Consider the following 24,379-nt stretch of genomic DNA (forward strand, 5'->3'; position numbering starts at 1 on the left):
TCAACAGAAAAATTATCAGAAATTTTGGCACTACTTTACAGGGAATGGATCATACCACATATGGTATGCTTATGAAAGTTTACAGTACAGAATTCATAATTGGAAGTTTAGGAAATGGATTCATAGTCCTGATGAACTGCATGGACTGGGCCAAGAGAAGGAAGCTCTCTACAGTGGATCAAATCCTCACTCTTATTGCCATCTTCAGAATTGCTCTGCTTTGGTTAGTTCTCATAGGCATAGCATTGTCTTTACATTATCCAGGTTTGTTTATGAGTAACATAATTATAAGAATGATTTGTATCTCCTGGGTCGTTGCCAATCATTTCAGCAACTGGCTTGCTACCTGCCTCAGCATCTTTTATTTCCTCAAAGTAGCCAATTTTTGCAGCTCTACTTTTCATTCCCTAACGTGTCGGGTTAGAAAGGTGGTTTTGATGACGCTGCTGGTGTCTCTGCTCCTCTTGTCTTTAAATGTTGTCATGACAAATGCATATGTTGATTTCTCGGCTGATGGATCCACAAGCAACAAATCCTACAGTTCTAGTTGGAATAACGCCTCACAAGTCACCAAAGTCCTTTTATTCACCTGTTCTGCATTCACAGCCCTGCCCTTCACCGTGTCCCTGACAACGTGCGTCCTGCTCATCGTCTCCCTGCGGAAACATATGAAGAAGATGCAGCACAACCTCGGGGCAGGCAGAGACGGCAGCACCTCGGCCCACATCACAGCCTTGAGGACCATGATGTCATTCCTTCCGCTGTATGCCATTTTCCTTCTGCTCCTCATCATACAAATTTCAAAGTTTAAAACTTTGGAAGAACGTACTATTATCATCTATGACCAGATTATCGGAACTGCGTTTTCTATAGGCCACTCGTGTGTTTTGATCCTGGCCGACAGTAAGCTGAGACCAGCTGCCCTCACGGGGCTGTGGTGCGTGAGGGGCAAAGTCTCATAGCAGCACCACGTTGCTTCCTAAAACCTTCTGGAATCTCCTTTTGGGGACATTTAAAATCTTTGTATGTTATGACTATTTCTTTTCCCATTTTCTTCTTCTGTTATAACTTTGCACATGTTGAAAATTTATGGTTGGAAGAGAAACCAATTCAATACATTATAAATAGACATTTTTACAAGTATGTGGAATTTTTACTAAAATTTGTACACAGGGATATATCAGTAAAAAACACATAATTACAAGACTACTTTGTATTGATAAATTGTATATTTTTCTTAATATGAATCTTCATGATATTTTTAAATGTAAAACTTATAATGTATAATATATGTGTGTATACAAGCACATGTGAAATGGATCCTAAGGAGACATTTATAGTTTTGTCCATTTTAATTTTTAAATGCAACATATTAAATACTGAATGATAGTAGTCTTTTTAATGAATATCATAATGTGAAATTCTTATTTTGTTGCTTTATATTCTTTTACTTAGATGAAAAACAACCATGTTGCTATTAGAAAAGACATTTAGAGCAATTTATATGTTACAACTATGTAATTAACTTGAACTTTAGTTATGAGCACATGAAAAAATACAGTTCTGTGACAGTAATCAAAATTCATTAAGGAAAATATGTGGAAGTTTTAATTAGATAGTTGAAATGCAGGAGAGGTAACAGAATCATGTCCCTTATGTTGGCCTTAATAAATTTTCAGTCATATATTATCTTATATATTTTTTAGGAATGAAGAATTATGTACTCATAATTTTTTTTTCTTTTTTAAAATGTTCACAATTTTTATTAACATTTTCCATAATTATAAAAAATATCTCATGGTAATACCTCCCCCCCTCACACTTTCTCCTTTGATCATAATTTATTTTTATAAAGAAATCCTTTCAAAGTTAATGGTTATGTACACATTTGTTTTTCTCCTAATTATTACTTCATATATTCAGTCATTGAAAAACACATGATTTAATATCTTTGCTACATGTATTTCTGAGAAATATGGACGGGCTCTGAGTCAAATAAGGAAACATTGAGTAGCACACCCACTGCTGAGGAGCAAAATGGCCACTACACGGGTACATATATGTGCATATGGCACACACACACACACATACACACACACACACACTACGTTGTGTGTACACAGAAACATAGCACCCCACATAGCCCAAACACATACATACACAAGAAAAAAAGTTATAAAATGATGGGTTCTTTTGGTGTTCATGTTAAATGATCTCAAGTTTTCATAATATATTGTGCTTAGATAATTTGCATACAATAGTGTACACTAATTATTATTATTATTATTGTTACTGGTTTTTCAAGGTAGGGTCTCAGGCTCAGGCTGACCTGGAATTCACTATGTAGTCAGATTGGCCTGAACTCACTGTGATCTACCTACCTCTGCCTCCTGAGTGCTGGGATTAAAGGCATGCGCCACTATATCCAGCTTACTAATTATTATTTTTACAAATATTTTATTTGCTTATTTGCAAGCATTGAGAGAGAAGAGAGAGAGAGAACAAGAATATGTGTGTCAGGGCCTCCAGCCACTGCAAAGGAACTGCGTCTTCCTTGCATGGTACTGGTAAATGAACCCAAGTCATTAGGCTTTTCAGACAAGTGCTTTAACCTCTAAGCTACCTCTCCAGTTCCTGATTATTTTTATTTATATGCTTAATTAAATGATTTATGTCCTGAACTTTTACATATGCTTTGGGATTAATCACATTCTCTTGTCTTTGTTGATTAAAAATATATATTCCTCTATATAATATTATGCCTCTTTACTTTCTAGTTTGAATTACCTGTAACATATCTTTGCATTGGTTTATATAATGAAATGACTCAAAGATTCAAAATGCTAAGTAATTGTTGTGGTAATTTGTCTTTGTATGTGGGCAATATATTATTCTAACAATAAACATGTTATTCTCTTTAACTTTGTGATCTTTATATGGCATTATATTAGAGAGAATTTTTTCTTTTTTTTTGCAAGGAGTACACTAATAAAACCCGTGTTATTAGTGGACCTGAGCCATGAGTGAGAGTTCCTTCCCCTAAAGCATTCTTCCCCAAGGAGAAAATTCTATTCCCCATGTGAGGAAAATTCTTCCCTGGTATTTTCCTCTCCATTACCAGTAATTCTGAGAGGGAAGAATTTTATTTATTTATTATCTTTTTTTGCTATTTCTGCATCCTGTTTTCAACCTATCCTTACTAAAATCTCATGACACATCCTTCTGTGACCTTGTATGTCAATTATTTGGTAACGTGGACAAGAACCTAATATTTGGGCTCATGAGCCAGGGGTTCTGTGCCATGATAGAGCACTAATCCTTCTCAGAGGTCCAATCCTGCAACATTCTTGCCAAGTGTGAAGGGGTCTTAAGAGCAATAAGTTATGTGGTTTGTATGTATGTATGTTAATTAATTAATTAATTGATTGATTAATTAATTAATTTATGTATCTATTAGTTTTCACTAACTTCTTGTGTAAGTTCCTTAAAAATCTATAATCTTATGGCTGAAAAATGCATAATCACTACTGGCAGGTTTGTACACAGGAGTATTCCCAGACAGTTGTAACAACATGCTGCCTTGTGCTATCCTGACTATTTTAGGCCACAGAGAACTGAAGATGCTCATTCACTGTTTCCCATGTTCTAAGGGGTTGTACCACTGCTTAGTACACCAATGCCACCTGCCTGACTCTAGGATGTTCATGGCGTGAAAAATGAGACAATTTGTTGATTTAGCTTGGCTAGAACCCTTGTTAAGTTCTTTCATCTTAAGAAAATGTTGTTATCATTCAGGTAGACTAGTGAAACATAAGACTCTTTAAATAGCCACAGGGGTGGGCTGGAGAGATGGCTTAGCGGTTAAACGCTTGCCTGTGAAGCCTAAGGACCCCGGTTCGAGGCTCGGTTCCCCAGGTCCCACGTTAGCCAGATGCACAAGGGGCGCACATGTCTGGAGTTCGTTTGCAGAGGCTGGAAGCCCTTGCGCGCCCATTCTCTCTCTCTCCCTCTATCTGTCTTTCTCTCTGTGTCTGTCACTCTCAAATAAATAAATAAATAATTAAAAAAAAAGCCACAGGGGGGCTGGGGAGATGGCTAGTCAGTTAAGGCACTTGCCTACAAAGCTTAAGGACCAGGTTCAATTTCCCAGTGCCCATGTGAGCCAAATGCACAAGCAGGAACCTGCATCTGGAATTCATTTGCAATGGCTAGAGGGTCACTGGTTAAATTAATATATACTATATATATATTAATTAATATATATTAATTATATATATATATTACATAATATATATATACTTTTGGTAAAAGCTATAAAGACAAATTCTCATGCTTTTCCATACCAGGTTAACATACAGACAAGATGGTATAAAACAAAATAAATATGTATTTGTATTCACATCTAACAGGTTTCCCTACTTGTGTGAACTGGGAGACAATCTTTCCTCAGGAAGATGTCTTTCTTCTGGTACCAGGACTCTTCAAAATATGCTTCTTTTTTTAATCCCAAAAGGTACATCAAGAAGGAATTCTAAGGGCATCGAACTCTGAAGCCAAAGAAGGAATTCTAATTCCTACAACCACTATTACAAAAGGAACTGCTAATAATTCCATAACAGATATATTAAAACATGTACTAGAACATTATGATTAAGTGTGAAATTTATAAAATTTGTTAATAATTCAAGGAATAAGAGAACTTAGAATTATTAGCATTTTAACTAGCACAATGATGTGACATAAACTCATAAAAATTTAAGTGTAAATGACCATGAAATTTACTTTCCCTATAGACACAATACTTAACCATGAAAAATCCAATGAAACCATAAAGAAATAAGTAGTCATTTTATTAAATGGAATAAATTAGAATAGCAAAATTTTGGTATATAGGGCTGTGGAAATGGCACAACAGGCAAGAGTCCATGCTGTGAATAAACTATTGAAGAAATATCATATATCTAATGTTTCTAGCTATATTATCTTAGATGGAGTATGATCAATGTATCTAGAAGAAACATAAGGGTACCCTTCCTCCTCTGAAGATGCAGTCGGGAGATTCCTTTGATAGCTACCATGAATTCTGTGACCCTGAGCTGGACCCTTTTGGACCATAGGTAACTACCTTATCTCAGGAGACAGCTGCCTGTATTTCATCTTATTTGACAGAACCATGCACTCAAGGATGTAAATCTCTACCCTCTCCAAGTACAGAAGAATTCAACGGATTGTAAAAGGCATACTACTCCAGTACAATCTGAGTTCAGGGCCTTTGGCTTTCTCTGTCATTACCTACAAAAGTCCATGTGTGGGCTGGAGAGATGGCATAGCGGTTAAGCGCTTGCCTGTGAAGCCTAAGGACCCTGGTTCGAGGCTCGGTTCCCCAGGTCCCACGTTAGCCAGATGCACAAGGGGGCGCACGCGTCTGGAGTTCGTTTGCAGAGGCTGGAAGCCCTGGCGCGCCCATTCTCTCTCTCTCCCTCTATCTGTCTTTCTCCCTGTGTCTGTCGCTCTCAAATAAATAAATTAAAAAAAAAAAAAGTCCATGTGTGAATAACGGCTGTTTACATCTCTCTGAGTGGATTTTTGTCTGATTTCACTCACTGACTCAATTATTTCCTATAGCAGTGTAAGGACCTACGTAAAACTCCAGAACCTCGTAAAAAGCCAGGTATGGCCACTCATGCCTGTGACCGGGCCTTGGGGTAAACTGGGAAGGGGGATTTCTGGGACTCAATAGTCAGACGGCATAACTGAAAAAAGACAGTTTCTACGCTGAGTAAGATACTCTGCCTCAAGGTAGCAATGTGCACAAACAGTAAAGAACACAGAATGGCTTTAACATGGCCACTGCATGTGTGCATAAGATATGTGCACCTGCGTGTGCATATTTACACACACACACACACACACACACACACGCACACAGCCACACACTTGTGCCTGTCAATTGTGTGTTTTGTGTAGTGACCTTTAAAATTTTTAATAACAAATCACAAAGGAGAGGTGAAGGTAGGGAAAAATGCAGTGGCTGGAGGCATGGCACATCCGTACCCTCTCCCATCCCTTGTCTGTCCCTCTCTGCTTACAAATAAATAAATAAAGTCTTTCAGCAGATTATATAAGTCTTATTTACTACTATTCCAATAAAAGTAAATATTTATAACAGTTATGAAATGATATTTATTTTGAAAATAAATGCATGAATATTTGAGGGAAATTAGTGAGGAAGGAATTGTAGAAGGGTTAATAAGCCAACAAAAATTAAAAAAAAACACTAAATATACAAATTGCTCAAATTTCTTACTTCTGGGTTACACTTGGCAATGCAGGCTATTCCAAATAGAAACATTTCTGAAATGCCAGCCAAAACACCAGCCATTCTCTAGCACTAGGAAGACCATCACTGATGTAGCTATGTCAAAAGAATAAAGCAAACACAAGTGAAATCACAACTAAACTAAATGGCATGCACGACAATAAAAGCAAATAAAAGGCTGGTTAATTTGTATATTTTTTGTAGCATGCAGTATAGTGCGTATTTTCTCTCTGCCTGTTTTATTCACTGTTCTTTTGGGTTGTAGTATCTATTAGACAATTACTCCTGTTCAGCTGCTCTCTCATGAACACATTACACTGAACTGAAGCTCTCACTCTTTCAATTTAACCTTTGTGGGACCATCAGTGAGGCTGTGCTGTCAGGGATTAGACTTCATGCCACATGAGCTATCACAACCACGCGACATTTCTCTGCTCTTCTAAAAGTTCTTCTTTTTCTACCTAAACACAAAGTATTAGAAGTCAGATGGCCAGGTCACCATTTTGTAACCAGTATAACCATTTTGTTCTTGATTATAAATATTCTCCTTATTGAGAGCGTGGTTGCTTGAGGTAAAACTATGTATTTCGTTGATACATAGAAGAGGTCATTAGATTAGACAACTCCAGCACTACACAGAAAGAGCTTTGACTGTAACATCTGAATCAGTTCCTAGGCATATCTAACTTTGTAAGCTGTACAAACCCTCACTCATTGCTCAGGAACTGCCACATTTTCATTGTCTATAATAGTGTCAGAATTCTGATGAACTTCTTCAGAACTCAGGAGGACAGACTGGTGCATGCAGATAAGACAAAAGTCAAATTAGTAGATGTTCACATGCAAGCACATGAAAATGTAGCATTTCCTTCTTCATCAGTGACAAGACTTCAGGAAGCTTTGCAGAAGGCACACAGTGTCTCTACGACCCAGCCAGGCTATTTAAGATATAGAAAGATTCTCAAGTACATTACTGTAAATCCACTTGCTAGAAGACCTGATTATTTCTTGGCATTGAATAAATGTGCTATTAATGGATGATACTTTGGAACATTCAACAGTCATATGAACATGAGATTTAAATTAGATGCACTAAAGGCTTTTCAACAGAAAAAGTATTAGAAATTTGGTTCCTTGAGTGCATGGTTCTGGCAAATAAGATGAAATACAGTCAACTGTCTCCTGAGATTAGGTAGTTACATATGGTCCAAAAGGGTCAGGCTCAGGGTCACAGAATTCTTGGTAGCTATCAAAGGAATCTCCCCACTGCAGCTTCAGAGGAGGAGGCACAATATCTGTTAAGGCACCCTTACATTCCTCTTTTCATCAAGGTTTTAACTATTCTTAAGATAAAGGCTCACGTAAAAGTGGTTATTTTCCAAAAGTGAAGTACTCATACCTAAAATCATTGTAACTTTAAAAATAGCTTCTGTCTTATTTATGCTAATTCTATTGAATGGTCATAACTAGGTTTAATCACTTAGGTGTAAGTGATTTAATTTTAGTAATGATGACTTTCATCTTCCTGGGATATGTTAGGATATCTTGCTTAAGCTTTATCAAATTTAAGTCATGGGTATAACATAAAATTGTTTTATGTTAATAAAAGTTTCTGTGGCACATAAAATCAGTAACTATCAAGCTTAAGCCAAAATCATGGGTTGTGAAATAATGTTTTTTCTTTCAAAAAGAGTTATCAAGGGTTATATTAAAATTTAGCTAGCTGTTTTGGTTTAAAAAATTATTAAACTCTATGGTTCTGTTTCCAATGTGCTCTGGGTAATTTGTACCAACACAGGTGTCTAAACTAATCAGAAATGTTTTCAAACACAGGTGCTAAAAATTTCTATGTTAAATGAGTTAGTCTATAAATCAATTGGTACTGTTTTCAAGACTGGTACCAGGTTCTGCCTGTGTTTATAAATGTTAAATATTTAAAATGTGAGATATTTATAAGTATTAGATATTTAAAATATAAGATATGTCTACTTTCCATACCTCATATATAAGGCTTATACTACCATAGTACAAAAATTTTAAAGATAGGATAATCAGACTCTCAAGTCTCAATTACAAAAACAAAAGGGGGAATCCTTACCCCCACACGACCAACTAAAAAAGGCATTATTTACCCTAAATATTTTTAAATTTTTCTAAAGAAGATAAACAATTATCCCCTTGCAAAAACATTGGTCCTCATCTGTTACCTACAGTTCTACCTGGGTAAGATGGAGGGACCCATTGACTGGGACCTGGAGAGGACCAGACCCACTCCTCACAGCAGGGAGAGGGTTTGGATGTGTCTTCCCTCAAGATGATAAAAGACCCATTTGTGTATCAGCGAGGGACCTAAAATATTTGTCCCAACAGGGGGACACTGACAATCACTTCTCCAGGGAGTGTCCTACCCCTGAGGACTGTTCCTAAAATGGTCTTCACCCTGCTAAACAATTCCCTCCCTTGTGGAGGATTTCTGGCTTTGCCTTCCTGGCTGCTTGCAGTACAGTTGCCCATACGACCTTAAAAAATTGTTCAGCCACCTTCCTCATCCCCATCCAGCTTTTCCCAATGTCTCCTTCTGGAACTTGTATTTGGGCCCCAACTTCCCCTAATGTTTGCAGAGGCAGGATGGCCTACAAAACAGGAGAGGACTAAACCTACTAATGGCCAAAAAGGGAGGCATATGCTTGTTTTTACAGGAAAAATGCTGTTTCTACTAACGCTGGATTAAGGCTCTTCTTTCCCCTCATTTGGCCAATAATTGTTACACAATTTTTTTAATGATAGACATTCTGATCAAAGTGAGACACAATCTCATATTATCTTTAATTTTCATTATTTTGATGGCTAAACATGTTGAACATTTAAAAAAGATATTTGGTGGCCATTTGTATTTTTCTGTTTTTAGAATCTCTGTTCAGTTCAATAGTGAATTTCTTAAATTTGGGTTGCCTGAATTCTTATTGTTTTGATTTTTGGGGTTTCTTTACATATTTTAGATAGAAATCCTCTGTCAAAGATACAGCTGGAAAAGATTCTCTCCCATTCTGTAGGATGCCTTTTTCTCTTGGCTGTTGTTTTTCTTAGCTGTACAATATTTGTTGGTTTTATGAGTTGATTGATTACCTTATTTCCTGGGCTACTGGGGTCCTACTCAGAAAATCCTTCCATAAGCCTATATCTTGGGTATTATCCCTACATTTTCCTCTACCCATTTTAGAGTTTGAGGTCTTACATTGACGTCTTTGGTTTGTCTGAAATCAATTTTGTTCCTTGGTGGAACTGGTTTGTTTTGGCAAAGTTAACACACAGCCACTCAAATGTGATTGAAAATAGGGGTTAGGGCTGGATAGATGGCTTAGGAGTTAAAGTGCTTGCCTGAGAAGCCTAAGAACTCATTTTCGAATCTACAGGTCTCACTCACTTAAGTACATGCACACAAGGAGGTGCATGCATCTGGAGATTGTTTTCAGCAGACATGCCCATTCTCTCTCTCCCAAATCCATACTTTTTAAAAATGGGGTTTATGGGCTGGAGAGATTGTAAAGTGGTTAAGGTGCTTGCCGGCATAGCCTAACCACCTAGGTTCAATTTCCCAGGACCCACATAAAACCAGATGCACAAAGTGGGGCATGTATCTGGAATTTGTTTACAGCAGCTGGAGGCCCTGGTGAACCCATTCTCTCTCTCTTTCCTTTCAAATAAATAAATAAAGATTTTAAAAATGGGGTTTACAGTGGACAAGTAAAAATTATAGTTCCTAATGACTGGCAGTAGCTAAACATAATGCCACTAGGTTTGCTACTAGACATCTGATTTTATTTGCTCAAGGACACCAATTTCTTCAACCATATTTTCCTTCATATAAAATGAAATGTAGATGAGTTTTTCTAGTAAGGCAGGAGGAGAACTTTGCCTCATGTTTTATGTGATAAACACAAGAGAAGGAAAATAAAGATGTAAGGATATAAAGAAAATTCATCTTGCGGGCTGGAGAGATGGCTTAGCGGTTAAGCGCTTGCCTGTGAAGCCTAAGGACCCCGGTTCGAGGCCCGATTCCCCAGGACCCACGTTAGCCAGATGCACAAGGGGGCGCATGCATCTGGAGTTCGTTTGCAGTGGCTGGAAGCCCTGGTGCACCCATTCTCTCTCTCTCTCTGCCTCTTTCTCTGTCGCTCTCAAAGAAATAAATAAAAATAAATTAAAAAAATTAAAAAAAAGAAAATTCATCTTGGAAGATGAATCAGAGATACATTGCAATCTTTTCAAATATGACTGTGTTTAATGTAGCAGTTTTCATAAGTAATAGGATCTGTGGCCTATACGTCAGTTAATCTATTCCACATATAAATATTCCACAAAAATTCAATTTCATGTCAAAGAACCCAAAATTTTCATCACTGAAACACGTATACACATCTTGTAAAAGAGGCATCGTTTTTCTTAGTATTTTCCACTTACTCTATGTTTGCATTTGTGTAACTCTAGAGTTCTAACAGGATAGTCACTGCACTGGCTCTCTTGCTTCTTTTTTTGTTTTTGTTTTTTGAGGTAGGGTCTCACTCTGGCCCAGGTCTGACCTTGAATTCACTATGTAGTCTCAGGGTGGCCTTGAACTCATGGCGATCCTCCAACCCATGCCTCCCAAGTGCTGGGATTAGAGGTATACGCCACCACGCCTGGCTGGCTCTCTTGTTTTGAAAAGATACTGGAATCTTCTTTCCTCTTTAGCATTCACTGGTTATGATTTGGGAGACAAGAAATGAAGTCTTTCTATAGCAGGGGCACTGGCTGTGGATCAGTAAGAGAAGCATTAACTTCTAGCAGAAATCACATGATGGAACCTGTACCATTTATCCTTCCTGCCCATTTTTCTAGGGAATACATTTTTTGAGATATTTTAAATATGCTTATAGCAATCATTTCCTCTGGCTGTCATAGAAAAATATATGAGTACGTATATTTATATGCATGTATGAAAAACAGGAAAGACTCAATCGCTTCTCTTTATTTCTTGGCAAATGAAACTCAGAAATATATTACTGTAAAATAACTTGATTGTGAAATAAATCACTCAGTACAGATACACATTTGAGGTTGATATTATCACTGACATATTTCATTTTAATTAAGAAGAACTAAGTTATGGGCTGGAGAGATATCTTAGTGGTTAAGCACTTGCCTGTGAAGCCTAAGGACTTGATTCTCCAGAACCCACATAAGCCAGATGCACAAGGTGGCACATGTGTCTGGAGTTTGTTTGCAGTGGCTGGAGGCCTTGGTGCACCCTCTCTCTCTCTCTTTATGATAGGGTAATAGCAATAGTGCCTTAAAAGCAGCATTTTCCCCACCCCCCAAAAAATTCTAGGGTATGAAACTTAAAATGTACTTGAAAAATATTTATTTTTAAGGAGAGTGCCTGAAACAATAGATGCTGGATAAGGCAGACAAAAGAAGGATTTTCCAAGTTCACTCATCCAGGCACTTGGCTGCTGCTGAAGCATGGGAATAGGAAACCAGGCTGCATCTTCATGACCTAGAAGAACTTGGCATTGTCTGCATGGTGCTGCTTGTGGAGGCGTGCAGAATGCAAGAGCTGTGCGTTCACAGAGACTTGCACTAAGGGTAAGGAAATCCTGTGAGGTCAGGAAATGAGTAGCAGCTTTAGATTCCCTGCATGAAGCACTGGGAGTGTGAAAGCAGTGACCACACACCCTAAGTTCAGATGTTAGGAATGTGGAAGTATACTGAGGGAAACTGCAGGTTCTGACGGAGTAGAGTTGGTTCGCAAGAGAGGCCACATCTCCCACAGGGAGCAGAAGGAGCCCTTTGGGTCCCCAGAGGATGCCACCTTGAATCTCAAATGCTGAACATTTTCTTGTAGGATTTGATGTTTATCCTGTTGGGTTTCAGTCTTGCTGTGGCCTGTCTCCTTATGCTAACCTCCTGTTCTTCCCAGGAACTAGGATGTTTATGTTGTGAGATCACATACTCATAGTTTGTAACTTGAGTTTTGAAACTACAGAGGCTCATAGATAAGAGATTGCCTTGACCAAAAAAATATATATATAATATAAATATAAAAATATATATATAAAAGAAGCCACGTATGATGGTGCAAGACTTTAATCCCAACATTTGGGAGGCAGAGGTAAGAGGAATCACAGTGAGTTTGAGGCCAGCCTGAGAATACATTGTGAATTCCAGGTTAGCCTGGGCAAGAGTGAGACCCTACAAAAAAAAAAAATAATAATAATAGTAAGATTGCCCTGAGTTCCAGGAGAGACTTTAGACTTGGGTACTGTTGAAATTGTGAACTTAGACTGAAAACATTTTATATTATGGGGTGGTCATGAGCCTGTGGGTCAGAAGAAAATGTTATGGGCTGGACGTAAACTGCCTCCCAGAGTCACAAACTTAATCATCAGCTGGTGCTGCTTGTTCTCTAGGCAATGGTAGAGCCTGTTGCAAATGGGTTCTCTCTGTCAGATACAGGCACCTAGTGGCAGGGCCCCAGTAGTTACAGACCGGCTCTGATTTCAGCTGGAGTCCCCTCCCTCTGCCTCCTCCTGTGTGCAGTCCCCTCCGCATGCCCCAGCCACCCCGAGTTCTGCTGTGCCTCCCCAGTCAAAATGAGTTGCGACTCCCTTAAGTTGTTTCTGTGAACGTGAAAACAGTAACTCATGCAATAGCCCAAGAAGTGAAGAAGGAAGGGCCTGCTTTCTACTCCACCCTCTTGGGCATAATCAGGGCATAAAGAGAACAGTTTGCCTAACGCATGGTCAGAGCTGGTTCTCAACACTCTGCAGACCTTTCCACTTCTCATTATGGATAAATGATTATTGTTTTATTTATTACCGTCTTACTTTACCTGGAAAACACTGTCTCTCCCTGGGATCTTCTGCTCAAGTGGAAGCTGAGGTGTTTCCACGGCTGCAGCCGTGAGTCTCGGGGACACTGTCATGATGGGGGCAGCCCGGCTGGGCACCACCTAGCGGCCTCCACTCCACACAGCCCCACCCCTGGATCTGTTTGTCTTTCTTTTTTTTAATTTTTATTTTTATTTATTTATTTGAGAGTGACAGAGAGACAGGGAAAGAGGGAGAGAGAGAGAGAGAGAGAGAGAGAGAGAGAGAGAGAGAGAGAGAGAGAGAGAGAGAGAGAGAGAGAGAGAGAATGGGTGCACCAGGGCCTCCAGCCACTGCAAAAGAACTCCAGGTGCGTGCGCCCCTTGTGGCACCTGGCTAACGTGAGTCCTGGCACATGAGAATTCAATTTTCCTTCCCATCAGTCACAAACAGAGTTCGTTTGCAGTGGCTGGAGGTCTTGGCACGCCCATTCTCTCTCTCTCTATCTGCCTCTTTCTCTCTCTGTCACTCTCAAATAAATAAATGAAAACAAACAAAAAATTTTAGAAAAGCATATGTGATAGGAACAAACTGGAAACGTTTCCAGAAATAATTTCTTCTTGTACTGGTATGGTAGTGATGCTACCCAGTAAAATGAACCAATCTGGGAGTCAAATTCCACATCTTCTGCCACCATCCTGAATCAAGATTAGCTTGTCTCATATTCTGTTAGCATGCATGTTCTCTATATGCACTAAAGTTATTGCTTTCTTCTACATTCTGTTACCACTGATAAACAGAAAAGTAGTAGCATATGCTAAGGGATCATTTCTATTGTATTTTGTATAAAAATTTGTTATTCCTCAACTAACCCTACGTAACTACGACATATAACTTATTTCATTTCCATAGGCTCAAATTCTTTGTAGCCGATGTCGAGTGAAAAGCCAAGTGCTTATTTGCTAGCATGCAAATGAAGACATATTCTCTTTCATGGATCTGCAGGTCTTTGCCTTAACCTCTGAATAATATGGGCTCATCAAGTTTGCATGTCAGCTACTAAAGTTTTAAAATCTAATACAGTAAATGTGCTAGAAATATCTAAATTACTAGATGAAATTCAATCATATACAAATGGCCTGAAAGGATCATTACCACTTGGGATTTATTTTAATGAAAATAGAATTTTGCAAAAGGAGTAATGGAAATTATGTATGGTTTTACTAACCCTTCATTTTCAAATATTCCTTAGTTTTTCTAGTAAAACCTGGGAAACTTAATCCTCTTTACATGTTGAAGACAAACAACCTTAATTTTTTTTGTTTTTATTATTTAGTTGAAAGAGAGAGAGAGAGAGAGTCAGAGTGAGTATGGGCAAACTAGGGCCTCCTGCCATTGCAGAAGAACTCCAGCCACATGTGTCTCTTCATGCATCTGGCTTTATATGGGTACTGGGAAATTTAAACCAGGTTATCTGGCTTTGCAAGTAAGAGGCTTTAACTGCTGAGCCATTTCTCCAGCCTGACAAATAGCCTTTTTGCAACAGATGCTGGGAAACTGAATAGCCACATGTAGAAGGTTGAAACTGGATTCTAATCTCTTTTTTTATAAAATCTTTTTTTTTAAAATTTTTATTTATTTATTTGAGAGTGACAGACACAGAGAGAAGGACAGATAGAGGGAGAGAGAGAGAATGGGCGCGCCAGGGCTTCCAGCCTCTGCAAACGAACTCCAGAAGCGTGCGCCCCCTTGTGCATCTGGCTAACGTGGGACCTGGGGAACTGAGCCTCAAACCGGGGTTCTTAGGCTTCACAGGCAAGCGTTTAACCACTAAGCCATCTCTCCAGCCCATAATCTCTCTTTTTGTACAAAAATAAAAACCCTCTAAAGAGGTGAAAGTCCTTAATATAAAGAACCAGGACTTCAAAACTAGCACAGGAAGCAATAACTTTCTGAATAGGGTTGTAATTGCACAAAAAAGTAGCAAGAATCAACAAATCAGATTATATAAAATCAAAAACTTTTGCACAGTAAGGAAATAATAGTGAGAGCGCTATCTACAGATGAGGAGGAAAAAAAATCTCTTCCAGTTTTTCACTGGAGAGTTGTCTAAGAGCCAAAATATATAATTATCATAAAAAGTTTAACAGCCCCAACTCCCAAACAAAACAGTCAATATATGAATGTTATAATTTGTACATAAAATACCCCCCCAAACCCATGTAGTCATGGGTTGATCTCTACGTGGTGAATCTAGTTATGAAGGAGTCATTGGGTCCTGTTGGCTCTTATCAAATAAATGGTTGAGTCACTTGACAGATTTTTAAAAGTACGGTATTATGTTTTTTGAGGAACAGTCCCTAAGTTACATCACTGGAAGTTGGTCTTTGAAAGATATGAGGCCCTCTGGCCCTTTCTTCTCTCTCTTTCTGCCTCCCAGATGTCACAAGGTGAGCAGATCTGCTTGATTGCAGCCCAAGATTCGTGTTTGTAATATGATGTTGTCTTACAGCAATTCCAGAGCAATGAAGAAGTCATTAATGAACTGAAACCTTTGAAACAATGATCAAAGTTTTTTCCTTTTAAATTATTTCTCCAAAGTATTTGTTATGCACAAAACTTATAAATACAATGGGCATATTAAACCAAAAAAAGCAACAAATAAACATTTGTGTAATCAAGTACCAATGGGCAACAATGATATGCAAAAAAATGTTCAGCATCTTTAGTCATCATCGAAATCAGAACTAACACTGGATTCATTCTCCTCCTAGTCAGAATGGGCACCGTGGAAACAAAGAGTAATGAGTGAGGACAGTGATGTGGAGGAAAAGGAGAACTTATATATGGTGAGTGGGAACGTGAACTAGTGCAGCCACATGAAAACCAGTATTTAGGCACCTCAAAAATAAAAAAAAAAAAAATAAGACTGGAAAGCTGGCTTAGCAGTCAAGGCACTTGCCTGTAAAGCCAAACGAGACATAGTTTCAATTCCTCAGGACTCATGTAAGCCAGATGCACAAAGTGGCACATGCATATGGAGTTCATTTGAAGCAGATGGAGGCCCTGGTGTATCCATTCTGTGTCTCTCCCTCTTTCTTTCTTTCTCTCTCTCTCTCTCAAATAAATAAATAAGAAAAAAGAAAAAAAATCTAAAAATATAACTTCTATATGATCCAGCTCTACCAGTCCTGTGCATGTAGCTGAGGATATGAAAGTCAGTGTACATTAGACAGCTCTGCATATCCCTGTTTATCACAGCACTTTCCACAGTGATCAAGTTATGGAATCATCCTGGCGCATCAGTGTATGAATGGATTATAAACATGGCAGGCATGTTCAGTAGACTATTATTTATCTATATTCCCTAAAACTGTCATTTTCAGGAAAAAAAAATGGAAGTAAGGCGAAGTGAATATGAAGTAGAATAAACCAGATTCAGAAATGCAAAGATCTCATACTTTCTCATATATGTAATCTAAGAAAAATATTATGAGAATGCAGGAGTGGCACATGTTTGTAAAACCAGTGCTGGAGCCCTGGACACTGGAGGATCACGGGGACCCCCTGGCTAGCCGGTTAAGCCTGCTTGGTGAGTTCCAGTGAATGAAAGATCCTGACTTTAAAATAAAATAGTGGGCTGGAGAGATTGCTTAGTGGCTAAGGTGCTTGCCTGTGAAGCCTTAGGACTTAGGTTCAGTTCCCCAGAACCCACATAAGCTAGATGCACATGGTGGCACATGCATCTGGAGTTTGTTTGTAGTGGTTAAAGGCCCTGTCATACACATTCTCTCTCTCTGTCATAAATAAATCAATGAAAAATATTTCTTTAAATTTTCACTGGTATTCGTGAGGAGTAATCCTTGAGATGGTCCTCTGGCTTCCACAAGTATGTGCACATATGTGCACATGTGCCTACACACACAAATGCACAATAAAACTAAGATGGGAATACACTAAATGTCCACATTAGAAAACAATGCTCAAGGGCTATAGAAATAGCTTAGAGGTTAAGACTTTTACCTGGGAAACCTAAGAACCCAGGTTCAATTCCCCAGGACCCATGTAAACCAGATGCACAAGGTGGTCCATGCTTCTGCAGTTCGTTTATAGTCACTGGAGACCCTGATATACCCACCCTTTCTCTGTCTGGTTCTTTCTCTCAAATAAACAAAATAATGAAAAGAAAACAATACTCAATAAAAATTCTGTGAAATTATTGCGTGTATCAGTGAGTCTGCTTGCAGATATTAAAATTGTAGCTATGAAATCAATACTGTAGACAAAGGGCACTTAACTCTAGTTCCCTACGTAAAGTATGGAAATGAGAAAAAATGTGGACACATTTTTATTAGAGGAAAGGAATGTGTAACTTGGTTTCAGAAATGAGATCCACACAACTAACAGGTAGTTGCATTTTATTTTAACAGTATCATATAAAGCTTTAGATACATCATCTCCACATTTCTTTATTTAATTAATTTTTTTTCAAATTTTAATTTAATTTTTATTTTTGCAAACAGGGAGAATGAGAGTGAGGCATATCAAGACCTTCAGCCATTGCAACTGATTCCAGATGCATGTGTCACCCTGTACATTGTGAGTATTGGGGACTCAAACCCAGGCTTGCAGGCTTTGCAAGCAAGCACCTTTAATTGCTGGGCCATCTCCCCTGCCATTCCTATTAATTTCTTTATCACTCATTTCCTCCAGTGAAAGGCAAACACCATGAAGAAGTAAATAATGTGTACATTGTTGACTACTGAATCCTAAGGCCTGCAGTACACCACATATAAAATAATTGGGCAAAAATGTTGGATGCCTTTCATTGCGGCACTCTGGGGCAGAGGCAGGAGGATTGCTGTGGGTTCAAGGCCACCCTGAGACTACACAGTGAATTCCAGGTCAGTCTGGGCCAGAGCGAGACCCTACCTCAAAAAAAAATATATAGAAAAATGCTATTACAGAATGTATGATGAGGAATAAGCTACCTTAGCACTGTCAAAATTGTCAAAATTATGCAGGCAGAATGGGGTTTTCACTTTTGTTTGATGCTTAATTGTACGCTGTGTTCATTAGCTTTTTAGTTGCAATGAAAATTGCACTAGAGGAGATCAGGAGGACAGGTTTCTTTTGCTCACAGTGTCAGAGGCATCCGTGCATGTTCACTTGCTGCAGATCTGAAGCCAGGCTACCATCAGGGGAGGAAGCATGTGCTGGAAATAGTCTCTTTCCGGGAGCGCTCTGGACAAGAGCTGATGAGCATTGTGGAGGTCAGTGACTGTGGGCATGTGACCCCACTTCTCTTCCAGGGATGCCGAGGTTACTGCAGCAGCCCATGAAGAAAATATTGAAATACAAATCATTTTTAGTGCTGTGCTCACCTTGCCTGGAAAGACTGCCTTTCCCTAGGCACAGCTGTTTAGGAAGAAGCTGATATAGGAATCTCCTCAGATAGAGACATCCACACTGCTGCCCCACATCCTGTCTTCAGTCTAGAAACCTATGTAGTTCCAGTAGCAGCGACCTCTCCACTCAGCTTCATCCCAAGGCTTGCCTGCATTCCTCATGGTCTTCCTCCTGCTACTAGGAAGGGACTGAGCCAAAGGGAACAGCATTCCGCTCTGCTATTGGTATGTTAATGCTTCTCTTTGAAGTTTATCCTTAACATTTTCTCCTGTGGTGATATCAAGAGTCTATATATGTCTTTCCCTAGAAGTGGGGCATTTTTTAGAAGTTTTAAGGTACATAGCATTCACTGTTTTGGTTCAGTTTTGCTTTTGGAGCCTGAGAGTGACTTAGCACTTCACATTGAGTCTTTCCTTGAAATCTCTGTTATAAGATGCACTAAGGCCTTCATTGCAAGTACTATTGTATCCTGACATTGGTCCTTTGCTTACTCCTTATGTTTGGAAGTGAAGCAATAGTGCCATGCTTATTTCTCATCTTCACTTAGCTGTGCGATTATCAGGGTCATGAGGTAGGATTGGGGCTGGAGTGTGTGCAGAGGATAAAGTCTGTACCTCTTTTTACACTGGTAGAACAGGGGCTCTCTGGCTAAGGCAGAGGCAGAGATTGAGGAGGACCCTTACCAACCCTTACTGTGCAGATGAACTCATCCATCCAATGTTTGAATCATGTCGTTTCTCTAGTTTTCAAGAGCACAGATGTAACAGCTGAATATTACAGAACACCTGCCTTTAATACTGTGTGATATGCACCTGGAAACAGTTTAAAGTCATTGCTCAACCACTAAAACAACATGAATTTTGAGGTACATACATAATGTATGTAGAATAAAAGAAAAATCTAAATTAATATGTGTAAAATAGGGGATGTTGACCCAAATAAAAGTATGTTTGTGATAAAAGTGAGAGACAGAATATGCATAACTTTGTACATAGAAAATGTGTATTATTTTCATTAATGATCATGTGGGCAATATTGTTTAATGGCACACTTCTGTAGAACAAGACTGAGTAACATATACAATCTGACTTTACAGGCTGAATTATTAAACATTAAAAAATTAGTGCTTAACAAGTGCCATGTTAACTCAAGATTCCTATTGATTTTCAGATACATCGGGATTTTGTAGTGTTAAATTCTCAAACTAAAATAAACAAATTAATGAATGTTGACAGGATGAAGTTGAAAATGAACCTATCTGCATTTGCATGGCAGCACCTTAGAATCATTGTGTCCTGCATCTTCTATGACAGTCTTGTAGACGTCTGTGCATTAAGCACAAATAATATATGCATGAAGTTCCGCTACAGCATAGAGGATGACAGATTTTCGTGATTAAAAAGTGAATCACTTGCAAATCTTGATATTGCTTGTTTGATAATGTACATGTGCATTTTTACCATGGAGAAAGCAACTGAACTTTCACAAGCCATATATGTACAGTATAAAAGATAAGATCAAGAAGAAATATTCGGGCTGGAGAGGTGGTTTAGTGGTTAAGCGCTTGCCTGTGAAGCCTAAGGACCCTGATTCGAGGCTCAATTCCCCAGAACCCACATTAGCCAGACGCCCAAGGGGGCACACGCATCTGGAGTTCATTTGCAGTGGCTGGAGGCCCTGGCACCCCACTCTTTCTCTCTGTCACTTTTAAATAAATAAATAAAAATAAAAACAAAAAAATAAAGAAGAAATATTCCAACTGATCATTGGCATTGAGACACTGGCTTAAGGAGAATGGATGGTGTCCTGCCAAGCACATTTATAATATTTTTACTGTGGAATTCATGATTGGGAGTCTGGGAAATGGATTCATAGTCCTGGTGAACTACATGGACTGGAACAAAAGAAGGAAGATCTCTTCAGTGGGTCAAATCCTCAGTGTTCTGCATCTCCACGATTGCTCTCCTTTGGGTAATGTTTCTGCGTGGCTGAGTGTCTACATTTTCCCCAGGTCGACTGACTGCTGAAAAGATACTGAATATAATTTATACTGCCTGGACAGTGAGCAATCATTTCAGCCTCTGGCTTGCTACCAGCCTAAGTGACTTTTATTTTTTTTTAAGATAGCCATTTTTTTCAAACCCTTTTCCTATACTTAAAGTGGAGAGTTCAAAAAGTGATTTCCATGGCATTTATAGTGCCCCTGGTCCTCTTGGTTTTAAATATCATGCTGATTGACAGCCCTACTGATGTTTGGATTGGTGTATTAGAAAGGAGTTTGTCTCCCAATTCCATTTTTAATAAGTCTGTACAAATTTTCAGGCCTCTTTCATTCCTGAACTTTATATCACCTACATATGCCTTGCTGGGTCCTTCACAGCATTTCTCCTGATCATCTTCTCTCTGTGGAGACATCTGCAAGGGATGCAGAGATGCCAGCACCATAGCCCACCTCAGAGCATTGTAGATGGTAGCCACTTTCCTCACACTTTATGTCACTTTCTTCTTGGTACTACTTATACAAGTCTCCATTTATGAAATAGAACACAGTCTGGTCTACCTGATCTCATTGACAATGGTGGTAATTTTTCCTTCAGGCCCTTCATGTGTCCTGATTTTAGAAAATAGTAAGCTGAGACTGGCCTTGCTTTCATTGCTATGTTGGCTGAAGTGCATGGCCAAAGATGAAGATTCCCTTGGATTCATCAAACACTACAGAGATTGTCTTGTGTATTCTGGAGAAAATGTGCTTACAGAAGTTATCTTCAAATGGTTCTACATTTATATTATATTGAATTTAACTTTATGATTTTTTGTTTTTTGTCAAGGAGGTGAGTCTCATTAATTTTTTAAAATTTTTATTTGAGGGACGGAGAGAGAGATGAAAATGGGAAGAAAGAGAGACAGAGAAGGAGCACACCAAGGCCTTCAGCTACTGCAAATGAAGTCTAAATGCATGTGCTACTTTGTGCATCTGGCTTATGTGGCTCCCGGGGACTCAAACCTGGATCCTTTGACTTTGCAGGCAAGTGTCTTAACCACTAAGCAGTTTCTCCAGCCCCACTTTCTGAGTTTTACAGTGGTGTGTTTAGAGTAAGGACCATCTAAACACAATTCACCTTGAGCAGCACGTACTTAGGTTTCTTATTCATATGTTTAAAGGAGAAGGGAATCAATATTGACCACTAAAATGTAAGAAACTTTCAAGCACCTGGTCATGTAAATTTTAATCATCAATTAACCCTTCTCAAAATTTAAGTATATAAAATATAACATATGAGCTTATGAGTTATTATGAGTTTTACCCATTTGGTCCAAGAGTGCTGGCCTGAAGCACCTTGATGGTCCTTCTTCTGTTGTCCCAAAAGGAGAGCACCAAAGAGTTCTGTATCCAAATCCCTAGTGTTTGTTAACAAGTAAACAATGCTGACATAGACATGAATGATATTGAAAAATCAGGCCTAACTAGAAGGAAAAGAAAACTAGAGAAAAAAATGAAATTATTTATGAAATATTGGAAGTCCAACACATAGGAATATCTGTCTATATGTGTAGATACAGATGAAAATCATAAGCTACAATCAAAATACAAGTCATTTGACAATATAGAGGGAAGCCTATATCTTCTTCTAGTGTTTTGAAGCTTACAAAATAATTGTTTTTCTTCTATTTTATGTAATTGTTTCACTGCTTTGTTTTTAATCTTAGATTTCAAATTTATGGCAACATTGTAGTTGCTACCAATATTTATGAAGATATTGTGAGAATTAACCACAGTATAAAAGACTACCAGGAGCTTCACAAGTGCAATATTAAGGTATGAAAATGCCCACATGTAATGTAGAGACATTGTAATTAGAATTGTACACATTAATGAAATGTGAAAATGAATGTTTTACTTTTTGATATGTAGGTTTAGCGCTATCATTTATTATAGGCTTTCTTAGTGAAATGTATAGGAAAGCTGCCGTATTATGGGAAATGAACCAAACCCACAGGTTGATGCACTCTGTGCCATCTCCCCCACACTTCTTCCTACCCTCATTTGTAAAAGTGATTTTAAGAGTAAATCATCAAGCTGGACATGGTGGTGCACACCTTTAATCCCAGCACTCGGAAGGCAGAGGTAGGAGGATCACCATGAGTTCGAGGCCACCCTGAGACTACATAGTGAATTCCAGGTCAGCCTGGGCTACAGTGAGACCTTACCTCAAAAAATAAATAAATAAAAATTAAAAAGAGTAAATCATCTATGAGAATAGGCTAATCAATTATCAGATCATCAAAACTAACTGCCCAAAAGACATGTTTTAGATAAGATGCTTATTTGTAATATTTATTCATGCAGTAGGATTTCTAGTTTCCCTTCAATGAACTAATACCAGATTGATTATATAACCATGAAGATTTCTCATTGAAAATAAATTGCCATGTTGAAAAGATATGATAAGAATTTGCCTTTGCATCAAAACAACTTGGTATCTGAAAAGACAAGAGTTTTGATCTTGCACTATTAGAAATAGACATATTAAAGAAAGAGACAGTTGAAATAGTAAAAATGAGTCCAAATCATTTCACTTGAAATTGTATTGTTGCCAGTATAGAGTAGATGCTCTGGGTTCTGAAATATGAAAGAAGCTTAAGCCTGACATAGTGGATTAAATAAGTCTCATGGTAGACAAGTTACAGAGCTGAGTCTAAAGTTTGTAGTAATCAGTAGACCAATGTTTACAAAAGTAATTAATACAGTGTATTACTATCTAAATAATAAATAGATAACATCTCATATGCATAGGTATTAATTATAACCAATACTGTATGCCACTTATTTTTCTAGAATTTTCTGTTAATGTTAAAGTTTAGCTTGTATTTTATTTGGTAAGGGAATAAATAACAGGTATAATGTTAAAATGTTATGATAGGAAAAGAAATACACTTCTTTAAGTTAAGGCTATGAGATTTGCTCTACATTTAATCATAGATGTATGTATATTAACACATAGTCTAATCTTATGTATTAATGTTAGCTTTGAATGATAACTTTGGCTGTACAAATATAACATGATAATCTTGCAAACATTTTCTATCCACTTTGACCTAATTTACAGGTATTTAAAATTGTTTTAAAATGTAAATTTCTATGCATGATAGCAATTTTGAGGCTTTTAAGATGGCTCAGTGGATTAAAGTGCTCTGCCCAGCATTTGTAATCTCAATTATGCCTACAGACAAGAATAGGTGCAGATATGGGAGAATTGTCTAGAAGCTTGAGAGCACACTAACCCAGTGAAAACAGACGTGGTGGAGAAGGCGATGTCCTTCCCCAAAGGAAGCGGAAGTTGGCACTCACAAGTCGACCTACACATGCATGCAAACTAAACGCACACCATACTCTCATACAATACACATCACAAGACACAAGGTCATTGAAATATAGCGATTCTGTTTTTAAACAGCTTGATAAAAGCCCTTTAAGAGAAAAATATATGATCAAATTCTAAGGTATAAAACAGGCCTAACATACTAGATAAGATGAAAACAATGCACTTTTGGAAGTGAACTCCTAAATCCATCATTTCAGTGTGATATTTCACATAAACCCGCGTGATCTGAATGCCTGATTCCCAGCTCATGACTTGGGAGGTGGAACCTTGCAGAAGGAGTGGTGCTGCCGGGGGTGGCTTGGCGGGTGCTGTTGACCGCTCCCCCTTGCTAGAAGCGAGACTCCCTCTCCTCATGCTGTTTTCCACCTCTGTATCTGGGAGGGTGTCCCACCTCTATTCATGCTATGCTTTTTCCCTGT

At 38.3% G+C, this 24,379-nt stretch overlaps 1 protein-coding gene and 1 pseudogene across 1 annotated transcript; both read left to right on the plus strand.

Annotated features, from left to right (window-relative positions):
• Positions 1–44: 44 nt before the first annotated feature.
• LOC101593565 (taste receptor type 2 member 140-like) lies at positions 45–962 on the plus strand. Its single transcript, XM_004668642.2, has one exon. It carries the CDS (start codon positions 45–47, stop codon positions 960–962), a length of 918 nt encoding a protein of 305 aa, XP_004668699.2.
• A 15,009-nt stretch (positions 963–15,971) lies between these two features.
• Positions 15,972–22,495, plus strand: LOC101618160 (annotated as a pseudogene).
• Positions 22,496–24,379: the final 1,884 nt, after the last annotated feature.

Source organism: Jaculus jaculus, chromosome 23, assembly GCF_020740685.1.
Source record: "Jaculus jaculus isolate mJacJac1 chromosome 23, mJacJac1.mat.Y.cur, whole genome shotgun sequence".
Taxonomy (NCBI): domain Eukaryota; kingdom Metazoa; phylum Chordata; class Mammalia; order Rodentia; family Dipodidae; genus Jaculus; species Jaculus jaculus.

Excerpts from the sequence above, each read along its gene's own strand:
- LOC101593565 (XM_004668642.2), top strand. The coding sequence starts at position 45 with ATGGATCATACCACATATGGTATGCTTATGAAAGTTTACAGTACAGAA.